This window comes from Rhodnius prolixus, unplaced genomic scaffold (genome assembly GCF_049639745.1).
Source record: "Rhodnius prolixus isolate KJV_2025 unplaced genomic scaffold, Rpr scaffold_1, whole genome shotgun sequence".
Lineage (NCBI taxonomy): Eukaryota > Metazoa > Arthropoda > Insecta > Hemiptera > Reduviidae > Rhodnius > Rhodnius prolixus.
In genome coordinates this window covers 159,084-171,796 of record NW_027411581.1, presented here as the reverse complement: position 1 = coordinate 171,796, position 12,713 = coordinate 159,084, and the positions used below count along the sequence as shown (strand labels likewise).

The window sequence follows — 12,713 nt, the reverse complement described above, 5'->3', positions numbered from 1 at the left end:
AACATATAGTTTACTTCGTGAGTTTTTTCGAAATTCCGCTTTCCTAAAAAGTTATTAGCGATTGGTGCGTTTTTAATGGATCACCCAGTCAGTATATGGCGAAAGGTTGAAAATTAAACTTTTTTATTTATGTAATTTACAAAATATGTAATAATTGCATTATACTGTCCGCTGTAGTACTGTGTCTCTTTATTAAAATTACAAAGGACAACATATTGATTTAGAAGATTTTAAACGTACATTAAGAGGAAAATAGAACCTAGTCACTTCAATCTTTATTTTAGAACTGGTAGTGAGTGCAATGTTCTGAGTGAACTGATCGTACTTTTAATCATTTTTGATAGTAGAGTGCGTTTGTAATTACGACTATTAGTGCAGTACTATTAAGAGACTCAAGCGCGTGTTTCATCAAATTGAATCTGTTCTTCAAAATATTAGACTATATGTTTCTTGGTACTCATCAACACATGTCTGGTGCTCTAAACCTGGCATGTGCAACTTAGCCAAGACCTCGGGCCAGCAGGATAATATCACATCGATTCTCAGGCCGGATTTTATATATAGTATAATTACATTATAGCCACATAGATAGATATAACAATAAAATTGAATGAGAACTGATATCCATCAATACGGTTTTTATTTATTTTACATCGAATAGGATTTGTAAAAAATAATGTGCTGGTTTAATCATAGAATAAATTTCATTCCAAATTGTCTATAAATAAAATATAAACCTTCATAATTATTTCCATTATATATTGTATATTCTATAATAATTAGCAATATATATATATATGTATATAACAATGTATATGTATATATATATATATATAAACAATGTATAATGTACATTGAATACAAGTTAAAATATCTTTAAAGTTTCTGATGCTCAGTTTTAATAAGGATTTGAAAATTGTTACGAGATGAAATCAGATAGAAGGACGGATCCGGCAGTATGTTGCACATGCCTGCTCTAAACCATGGTAAAACACTGAATTTAAAAAGTTAAGACTGGATTGAAACCGCTCTCCTACGCAATTATTCAGTCGTTACAGTCGAAAGTTATCCACAGATACTAAGGGTAAATATTTCTATAAATACTGCCACATAATAACCAAAGAATAGTTGAGGACATTAATACCGTATTAGTTTTGATCTAGTAGTCATAGGTTGTACTCACAACTAGATAACATTGAAAGTATTGGTTGCAGTCAATACACTAGAGTAAAAAAAGTACAGGCACATCACCTCACACTACTACTATACTCATCGTTTGGTCCATTACACTGAGCCACTGATGCACTACTTCAGCAAATACAAAATGTGTATTTTGATTTCGTGTATATATATATATATATATGATATATACAGGGTGAACCAGTAAGTATTGTCTATAGGCCTACTGTGTGTAGTACATCTAAAGTGGAGTTCAATGACGTATTGGCCAACTTCATATTTTCCTCTGTTCTTGAGTGACGTCACTTTAAAGTTTTTTTCTAAAATCATTACTTTTTTCCAATGAAAATGTTATTACTCAAAAAGTTTTAGTCCGAATTCGATTCTGGTGACACGGTTAGAAAGACAGATAAATTTTCTAAAAATTGATACCATTTCGAAGCATAAGTTATTCTCCAATCAGCCTCAATCTCCTCCGATTGCTGGAAAAATAAAAGTTATCGAAATTTTTAAGAAAACTCATTCGGCTCTTATGTGATCATTATCAGACCTAGGTGCTGAAAGTTTCCTTGTTTAATGGGTTTTCAAACGGTATATCATTTTCCAGGATTCCTTTTATCTTCGTATGAGAAATTACGTTTGTTTTACAAGAAAACGTGTTCACGAGCCCTCAAGAGTGTTAGTTATCCAGCTGTTTAATTCATTGAAAACTCTTTTAGATGGACCAATAGTCAATTTTAAAGTAGGCTGTCTTTAAATAAGAAAGTCAAAGGTTACAAATTGCACTAAAAAAAAAAAAATCTAAACTCTGAAATATTTGAGAAAATGTAAGAAAATATTTTAAACAAGTACTATTTTTATAACAAAAAAATTCATATAGTTTGTATTTGCTCCAAATTACAATTTCACTCACAACTACCCTGTTGAAAAAGAAAAAAATATGAATAAGCCTTAACAACCCTTTGAACCCACTAACAGATAATCTTTATAATCTGAATTAGGTATTAACCAATACAACTAGGTACCTTACAAATAAACTTCCCTTATCTGTTAGACTTGGTTTCAAAATTTTCTAGTGTACCATAACACTGTTGAGTGCTCGTAAACACGTTTTCTGGTATAACAAACGTAATTTCTCATACGAAGATAAAAAGAATCCTGGAAAATGATATACCGTTTGAAAGCCCATTAAACAAGGAAACTTTTATAAAAAGTGCCAGCACCTAGGACTCATAATGATCACGTAAGGGCCTAATGAGTTTTCTTAAAAATTTCGATTACTTTTATTTTTCCAGGATTCGGAGAGAGAGATTGAGGCTGTTTGGAGAATGACTTATGCTTCGAAATGGTGTCAATTTTTAGAAAATTTATCTGTCTTTCTAACCGTGTCATCAGAATCGAATTCGGACTAAAACTTTTTGAGTAATAACATTTTCATTGAAAAAAAGTAATGATTTTAGAAAAAAACTTTAAAGTGACGTCACTCAAGAATAGTGGAAAATATGAAGTTGGCCAATACGTCAATGAACTCCACTTTAGATGTACTTCACAGTAGGCCTACGGACAATACTTACTGATTCACCCTGTGTATATATATATATATATACGAAAATATGATAAATGTGCGCAAATTTAAGCAGTGAGGCACAAATATAACGCAGTTCTCGAGTGAAACGGAAAAATCGAGTGCGCACGATCTTGCAAATTGAACAAAGAGATTCCTTTGATAGAAAACTGAAAGTATCGACGTTTAATTTTAAGAGAGAATTTTGAAGAAACTGGTGTTGGAAGTTATGAGTCTGGATAGAATTAATCGTTAAATACGGAAGAATTACTACATGTAGATGAAATGGCTGGACACAGGAAGCTACTAATCGGTTAAGTACACAGGCGCTTTTGTGCAGTGCGTCCTGAGGAGTACAGGTGGCTGGCGTAGTAGGTACTCACTTTGGGTAAGCCATGTAAAACACTCCACAAATTAACTTCATGGCAAATTCGAAGCCATACGTCTTCTTCATTTTTTGACTAACCCGCATTTCCTGGAATTAAAGGGCTAAATCATCTCAAACTATGTTCTTTAAGGTCGATAAAGAAGCCCCTGCATTTGAAAACATTGCCAATCTTGCTTTACACTGTTGTGGTGACAGACACAATAGTTGACTACGAGTCTGTTGTGAGTCTGTGATACAATTCCTCTGTCTCTTCTTTCTTTAAGGCATCTGGAGCAAAAAGTACTGTCCAACTCTTCTTAAAAAACTTGCTAATTCGCCTATTGGGCGGAATTCAGCGTTTTGGACACTTACGTCTAGCAATCTAATTCTGGAATATGTTCACACCCTGCAAGCTTTGATCTTTGATCGTCTCTCATCTTATGGTAGTCCTAAATAATGGGTAATTAGTTCATTAGCATTTACTACCGCCCCAGACAAACTCAAAGTGCCATCTTCTCGAATGTCACATTAAAATTGATGATAAAATAGTTTCCTCTAACATCGAGTGCACTCGCTATTTCCGACTCATTACGAGAACTCAATATCAATATAAAAACTAAATTATAAAACGAAAAAACATTTTTAATAGTAAAAACTAGACAATATCAAGACAACGCAATCAAAAAGAAGAAAGGACTGACCTGGAAGGTTCTTTTTATCACCGAGTCCCAGTCGCCTAATTCCTTCTCTCACCTCAGCGTAGTCTTCCGGTCGAGCAGTAAAAGTGTCTGACACAAACTCCTCGTCTCCTCCAGTGCCGCCAGTAGTACCTGAGTGGGAACGCATCGGTGAACTGGTCCAATCCATTTCTTGTCTTGGCGGATCATTTTGCGCCTCCTTGCAAGCTGCTGTTATTTCAGAGCCTATTTTCGAGCGCAGATCAGACCGCCAAGGTATATAACGTGTAAATGAGGTTACTAACCTGGCAGCTTTCAGTAAGGGATTGTGGAAAAAGTTAAACGAGAGAAAGCCATAGTTCTGCACTTTTGTCAATGAATACTTAAGAAATGTATGGAAAAAATTAACCAAAAGGGTGAATCACTCATATGAAGAAAAATGAAAATTACTTTTAAATAATAAAATTATTAAATAAAGAAAAATTATAAAGCGAAAAAGTTCAATTTAAGGCGCTATTTTAGTAATTTTTCACATGTAAAGATAATTTTTATATTATCGGAAAAAGCTTTTGTAATCTTGTTTTGTGATAACATTTAGATACTGAACAGCTAGCTAGCTAAAGTGAACGCAGATAAAATAAATGTAGATTCAGGCAGGATAAAGTACACTGCATTTCAGCGACGCGCTGCCGCTCAGATTACAATTCTTCCATTAGAGAACAATTAAAGTAATAAGGATTTTATGTGTTTTAAAAATCTTCTGCATAGATTTATGAAAACACTATATTAAATTCCAGAAAATGCTCGAATAGAAAGTAAGAAAAATCGGTTCAGAAGGATGGGGGAGTCCTCTGACCCCTGACTGTTTTCGGACTTTTATATACGCTCATAGATAGATTAATAAGTTTGGTGTACAGATTTTATTTTTAGATAAGTGAGCAAGTGTAGTGCGAGCCGGAAACATAAGAGAAGTCAATATCTCCAAATTGATTAATTTACTTTGATGATAAATAAAGTGCGAAACAGATTAGGACAGAGCTGCGACGGATAAAATCAAAAGATATTATCCAGCACTGAGGGCCTAACCCCATGATGAACGAAATGTTGGGTATTTACTGACAGTCTACCTTTTACATAAAATCCATACCTAACTTTTTTATCTGAATGTTTTTGTTAAAGAGCTTTACAATTTTTTTTTTTGCCCTATTACAAATTTAAATTTTTAGCATGTTGTAGAAATACGAAAAAGTAAAAAAAAAACTGCTTTTAGGCAATCAAATAAAGTAAGTAATTACAACATTTGTCTACCTGAAAGATATACTCAAGTTATTAATTTTTAAGTTAAATGCAAATTAAAACTGTCCGGTAGGACAGTTGTATAAGGGTTGATCATCAAAAACTGCACGAAAAAGCGTAACGTTGAAAAGCACCCAACTTTGACAATTTTTTTCTCTTTTTCTATAAAAGATAAAATTCCCAAATTTTCTTTAAATTATAGGGCAAGTCCTCCTTTATAACTGTAATTTTTTTGTCAAAACCCAGATTTAATATATTACGAGAAAAAAGTTACTGAAAATGAGCAAAAACGGCATTTTCAAAAATTGGTCTTGTTCTTGTTGTTGTTCTTCTTGTTGTTACCTTTTTTGTAAACAACGTAGCGCCTAAACGCGTGAACCGATTTTCATGAATAAGGTGTCATTCGTTTCGGAATTTTATGTAGATGTGCCTTTTGGGGGTCTCGACGCTGTACATCAAATGGGGGAGGAGTTAGCCCCATATATGTGAGGCCCCTTCTCAAAATTATTATTACTAATAACTCTGAAAATGTTAACCCGATTTTAATAAAATTTGGCAGGATGAAAGGTTTAGGGCACTCCTACGTAACATTTAAACGACGTTCTGCTCTTACCCTTATTAGGGGGAAGTATGGTAATCGTTTCAAATTATCGAAACGTGAACCGATTTTCATGAATAAAGTGTCATTCGAATCGAAATTTTGTACAGATTTGCACTTTAAAAGTCTCGTCGCTATGACTCATAAGGAGGGGAGTTTGCCCCACCCAAGTAAGGCCTTTTCTAATACTATTATTACCAATATTTCTATCCTTAACAAAAACTTACAGTTTAAAATGTTAAGTATAAGGGTTGATTAAACGCCAAAAGGTACACAAATCAGCAAGTACCCAACATTTCATTAATACTTCATTGATATTATTTAAGTAATTTTACCGCATTAATTTTCATTAATATTTTTTAAGAATTTATTAGATGTCACATACCCTTATGCTGGCCATTTTCATCTACAAAATATTTGTTCAAGTAGCACACCATTTAACTTAGATTGACTGTAATATCTATTTATCTATAATAATCAAACTATTGATTACAGGTAAAAAAGAGAACGTTATAAAAAATAAAAAAATATGAGGCTAAAAAATTCATAAAATTTTTTAAAAATTGCTTACACCAACATTCGTACATCAATGATTTTATTTATTTATTTTTATTTTTAAATAAAAATCGTCGGTTTAAGTTCTTTCTTCGGTTAAAGTAATTGTTATTTTATGTAGTAGTCAAACGTTTGTAATAATAAGTAATAAATAATCTGGCTTTATCGCAAATAATATAGTTTTCTTCTATTACATTCTCAATCTAGGTGTTCTTCCCACAATGTTGTATACATGTAATATAAAATAAATAAGATATGCATATTTTTAGGACAGCTAATTATTCCAGTATTTTTCCATAAGTAAAATTAGGGGAACTAAATTAAATTACAATTGAGAAATGAATAAATAATGTTGAATAATCTACTTGTTATTAACTGTGTGTTATTTGTCATCACGAATATTTCGGTAAGACGAATTCAAGACTGAAATATTGTTTTAAATCCTCCGTGATTCAAATTTAAACAGTAGCCGACTCTAAATTTGTCTTTTTCTAATTTAACATGCATGTATATGTGACAACTTCAGAATCAGAAGAATAATTTGGAACAGAGTTAAAATAAAGTACCTATTTATACGAAGATATAATATACATTTTATCACAATTATAACTATTATGAATGAACTGGCCAGCATAAGGGTATGTGACATCTAATAAATTCTTAAAAAATATTAATGAAAATTAATGCGGTAAAATTACTTAAATAATATCAATGAAGTATTAATGAAATGTTGGGTACTTGCTGATTTGTGTACCTTTTGGCGTTTAATCAACCCTTATACTTAACATTTTAAACTGTAAGTTTTTGTTAAGGATATATATAATTAAAAGATTAAACATTCAATAATCTTATTGAAGTAATAATAATTTTGGTAATCATTAATAATGTAAGAACTATTTAAAGATATAAGAAACTAAATTATTAAATTAAGCTACCAAAGCATTATAGGTGCAAAAGAAGCATTTATTATTTCGTTTTAAACTCTATGTGAGGGCAAACTTTTCAGTACTGGATTAAAATTTAAAGTTATAATTTTATTTACATCTGGGCTATGCTTAGAATCAGTCCTATTTATTTTATAGGCATTCAATTTAGTTGTATATTATTTAAATGTAATCACAAATCAAGATTACAAAAGTAAATTACATACAATATTAGGAATCAGATAAGAAATGTCAAAAGCCTCATTCATGGAGTGGCATGTTAACTGTTCTATCTACAAGTTTTACCATTACACTCTTAGTAAAACTAAAAGTTTTTGAGAATAAAAATATTTTCGACTCGAATATAATAAAACGCGAATCTTATTAGAGTCACTTTGTAAAAGAGTTGGTGTCTTTGAATTTGTGGTAATTAAGTAACTCAATTAGAAAAGGAGGAGGGAAGTTTACCTTATTTAAGAAAAGCTACATCTATAATATGATGTAGTGAAAAGTAATTCTGTGCGTTACTCTTCTTACAAAAGCCATCTATTCAGTATAAAATTCACAAACAAGAATTCATAGATTTGCACAACACAGAAATGTACAACACTTTCATTGCAAGCACGACTTTGTCCGGAATCGGTCTTGTCTAAACTTTGTTTGGGCCACACGACCTTTTCGCTAAGCTACGTACGTATGTTTGGACTTCCTGATATAAATACTTTTCATTAATTATAATTTTAAACCCAGTGTTTGGAATCGACTTCAAATAAAATTATCGATTACCGTGAACCAAGGACAAGTAATAAAGAAAATTTTGACAATTATCGAGGTGCTTTGTTTCACTTCCATCAAGTTAGAGGAACCGCATAAACAGGGAAACTTTAGATTTGCCTCGAAAATGGACTAGAATTGACTATAATTGTACACCATTTCATAATGATTTAGTGATTACAGAGTGATGTAAGATCTCAAAATTTCATTCCCTTTTATCTTCTAACTAATCTAAGCATGGATAACCAAATTTGTCACGAATATGTAGTGCATCATTCAATATGTATTTGATTATACTTTATTCTTTTACATTAGACCAACTCTAATTTTCACTTTTTCTATTTAACTGCGCATGTGCATATATTTATTCCCAAATTTCCCTAAAAATTACTGTACACTTACACACTTTGCAGGAACGTAATAGCTAGCAGAAACCTTGTGAGAGCAAATCAAAATACTCTACCTCAGGTGATAGATGAAAATCCGTAACAGATAAGAACGTTTTATGTTAGCAAGATCAAGCATGCTTTGATGGAATTTATCTTAAAAAGTTTACACACAGTTAATATAAAACATTTACTCAGGAATATGTTAGATAGCAAGAAGTGTGCCTCTACTCAACAACTCTTAGTAAGTCGCTCTATCAAGTTAATAAAAGTTGCATCTTTCTGTATTAACAATTTTAACAATGAAAAAGTAATTAAATGGAGCAAATAACATACTGTACAATATGATACCATGACCAGTTATTCAGCAATTCTTCAAGAAGGACAGACTTATTTGGACAGTTGAAGAGTTTTTTACGGTCGAGGCCAAGCCTTTCAAAAACACTCACTGATATCAACACACAACTTTACAATCGTTCCAAGTTCTATATGTGTATACCTGCACTTTTGGACGTCCGGTCTGCGTTACTATTTTCTTGTACCATTGAAGATAGTTCATTGGCTTGACAAATCAAGCTCACGCGGTACATATAATTTCTCCAGAAATTTTCTTCTTTTATTCTGAAATGTATTTATCAATCTATTAATTCAAAGACGAAAAGGAACCCAGGGCAGCAACAATACAGGACTATATCACTGGCTAGGCTAAAGAATCCCATGTAGCATATTTCGGTATGGATGGTTTGGATGGAGGTGTCAGTTCTGTTAAATACTTGATACTTGATTTTCTTATTCCTTTCTACATCTCGTATATCGGCGAAATTGATTCGCTATTGTAAAGATACAGTTCACCAAAATTTCTGCGGAATTAGCAGAAAGTTCGGAGCAGTTTCTTTGCTTTTACCAATTACTATATACACAGATTTAAATTAAATCAGTTGAAAGTTATCTGCAAGTTTGGTTTACTTTGATTGCCGACCAACTTCTTTCTTATCGTTCCTGGTTAGTTTTTATTTTACTAAGCCCTTAAAATCTTAACATAAGATTCTAAATTTTTAGAAATAAATATACGAAGATTATTTTAATGTGAAAAGTGACAAAAAAAAAGTGTTAATACATACACTTTTGGAACAAGTTCAAATCGCATCTTTTCCAAGTTGGGATCCTCGGCTAAGATAGCCTCACAGACGGCAAACTGTGTTTCGTAATCAAAAGTAAAATCAACACCCTCCGGTGGAACCCGCACAAAATTTCTTCTGTCCTAATGGCAAAAAAAAAAATTCCTATTGTGACAGTTTTATATTTTATTTATTTAATGTGCCAAACCACATAGACATATTACAACAAACATCAACAAACACAGTCTATATTAGTGGAAACTGAAATTATGGTGTTATGAATAGAACAATGAATAGAAAAAATAGAAAATCTGGCACGAAAGTAAGTACTTTCTCTAACTTAGTAGATTAAATAGATTTCGATAAAAAAGGATACTGAAAATGAGCAAAAACGGCATTTTCAAAAATTGTCCTTGTTCTTCTTCGTGTTACTGTACGTATAAGTAAGATAGGTAAAAAATGCATATTTTCAGGATAGGCATTTATTATTAAACACTTTGCAAATACTCAATTAAAGGGACTACAATTAATTATAATTTAGAAATGAGTTCGTATTACCAGTATTAATTTATTCGGTTTTGAGTGTGTATGTAATTTATGCTCTCGTATTCTTCTTCGAATCAAAGCTGAAATTTCGTTTTAACTTTGCGATTAAAATTATGACATTTGATCAACTCTAACTCCCCATTTTTTTTTGTTTACTTTGCATGTGTATGTGATGATTATTCAGAATCAAGAGCACAATAAAGATAAATTATCACACTAATTTGGAATAGTGTTAAAATATAGCACCTATTTTTTGCTAATTATGATTATTTAATTTAAATTTTTTACTTTATCAAAAAATCTGTGGATGAAATGGCCAGCATAAAGGTCTGTGACATCTAATAAATTCTTAACAAAGTAATGAAAATTTAATGCCATAAAATTATTTAAATGATATCAATTGTTACAAAATTTTATTAAAACACATAAGCTTTTTTGAACGATTGTAAATGGCTGAAATTTCAATCTAAAGTATGTTCGAAATGTTGAATACTTGCTGATTAGTGTACGTTTTGTGATTTAATCAATCTTTATACTAACATTTTTTAAGCTAAGTTTTTATAAAGGGGATATATATTTTTAACGCTTAATTACTTAATAAAGGTACTAACAATCAATTTAACCCTTAAACCGACGATGTTTATCTCTCTACTGTTGTACTACGCTTGCACTTAGATCTGATGTAAAAAAAAAGTATAAAAAATAAAATAAAAATATATAAATTAATAATAATAACAGTAATGTATGATAGGGAAGAGATTAGCTGAGTGGTTAGCGAATACTGTATTTTCACGCGGAGATGACGGCCCTTGGATTTCTATTCATAGGAGCTTCTTACAGCTAACAGTACTATCCGATGGCCGGCAGTGCACTGTAAAAAATTAGTAATGAAGTGAAAATAAAGTTCCTATTTATTATTTACGAATCTTTAATTTACATTTTATTATTATGTTAGCAAAAAATAAATTTATGACTGAAAATGGTCAGCATGATGATGTGTGAGTAAAAAGTTGGGTACTTGCTGATTTTTACCTGCGAGAGAGCCAAGCATTCCTGTTTCAGTGCCTGCTGGTTGGGGCAGCCAAGCCATGGCGGCACTGCGGTTGTTCCTCCTGCGCTTCTGTTTGCCTTCTCCTTGAGGAAAGCCTCCTGTTCCTTGTTAAACTCGCCCAACAAGCTCTGTATAACAATACATAATCAAACCATACATTACTGTTATAGTATTCTAAATCATAAGTTCAACCACACTAAACCTGGAACCGTGGCCAGATGCGTCCTTTGATTCCAATCAGAAAGATATGAATTTAACTTTTTGTAAAAATAAAAAATGACAAAAATCCCATGAGGTTACAAAAATAAATTAAAAAAACGTTTAAAAATTTTTTTAGCGATTCTTTTTGTTTATTAGGTAGAGGACGTGGATAATTTTATAAAAACCACTGTTTTGGTTTTATAGAACTTCAAACAGATAGTCTAAATGGAAAAATTTAACACAAACGCACTTTTTCTTTACCAGGTCTGAAAAAATGTAAAAATCCAGAATTTTAGTTTGTTTGAAAGGTTTTTTTAAAAATGGATTAAGCATTGAAGTTGTCTCGAGTACACATTAAAATGAATGTAGTTTGGTTTATTGCTTGAAGACTGACCACTTCAGCCAGTTATTCTCTACGAGTGTTTGTTAGCAATTTTGTAGTGATTAGTAAGTGGGGGCGTGAATGGAGTTAGGTTGAATTCTCGTAGAAGTAGATGGCCCTGGATCAATGGTTGTGGTGACGTACCCAACCACTGCCCCTCGCACTTCCTGTACCTTTTACGTACTCAATCAGACATTATAACGCTAAACTCGCCACTACCCATCTAAATATAAACAAAAAAGCATTTTACAAAATATTTCTGCTTTAGCTGATGGAATTTCAACAGTTTTCAAATCATAAAAGTTACTTTGTCAAAAAACTACATCACCTTCTGTTCCTGCACGATTAAATTTATATTAAACACAGAACTTGTACCAGTGATACACGGCGAAAGGGTCACGTCACAGCTTCTACAAAACCTACTAAAATATTCAGTATTCCTGAAGTTAAATGTAACATACATATGTGTATGCTCAAGTTCAAATAAAACAGTATTAACCAAACTGTCTTACATCCGGTAGAGTGATATTCTACATACTCGGGATTTTGGTTAAACATTGTATACACATGAATATCAATTCAAGTATTAGAACAGTAAGACGTACTGAAACTGAATTTTGAGTAATTTTTTTTAACTTGACCTCTTCTTGAAAGCCCTGCTTAAATAAATTCAAATAAATGAAATAAATCTACATGTATGTAGTGTGGGTTACCAAATTTCAAGAAAATCATTGAAACCATTTGCGAAAAGCTAGATCTCTTCAGTTAAGTACTATATCCGTCAGTCGAGTTTCATCCAGTTTGTAATTTAGATTAAACATTACTTAACTATTTTCAATACGCTGTTAGAACGAGTATTACTTTGAAATGATCCTATGGAGAGAATTATGGCACCACCCCTCTTAGTCAAGATCAACATAATAGCAGTTTATACCTGATTTATGTACCATCACACTAGGTGTGACTAAAAAATGTGATATAAAAGAGGGAGAGCTAAGAGGCAGTGGCGGAGATACTGGATCAATATTACAGCAGGCTCCGGGAGACTGTCTACATCAACAAGTTGTAACCTTGCCTCTGCGCTCAGCTGCATTAC

General features: G+C 32.0%; 1 protein-coding gene across 3 annotated transcripts in view; it reads right to left on the bottom strand.

Moving 5' to 3' along the window:
• The window catches only part of Sap47 (Synapse-associated protein 47kD), a 29,511-nt gene that overhangs the window by 8,823 nt on the left and 7,975 nt on the right, over positions 1–12,713 (bottom strand). For 2 of the 3 annotated variants that reach the window (XM_074123164.1, XM_074123156.1), the window contains exons 5-8: positions 11,016–11,162; positions 9,441–9,580; positions 8,819–8,940; positions 3,812–4,033 (exon numbers count right to left, since the gene is read on the bottom strand). In XM_074123164.1, coding sequence (XP_073979265.1) covers positions 3,812–4,033; positions 8,819–8,940; positions 9,441–9,580; positions 11,016–11,162 — 631 coding nt within the window. The remainder of the gene's footprint in view (positions 1–3,811; positions 4,034–8,818; positions 8,941–9,440; positions 9,581–11,015; positions 11,163–12,713) is intronic. The other variant, XM_074123171.1, reaches the window with a different exon arrangement.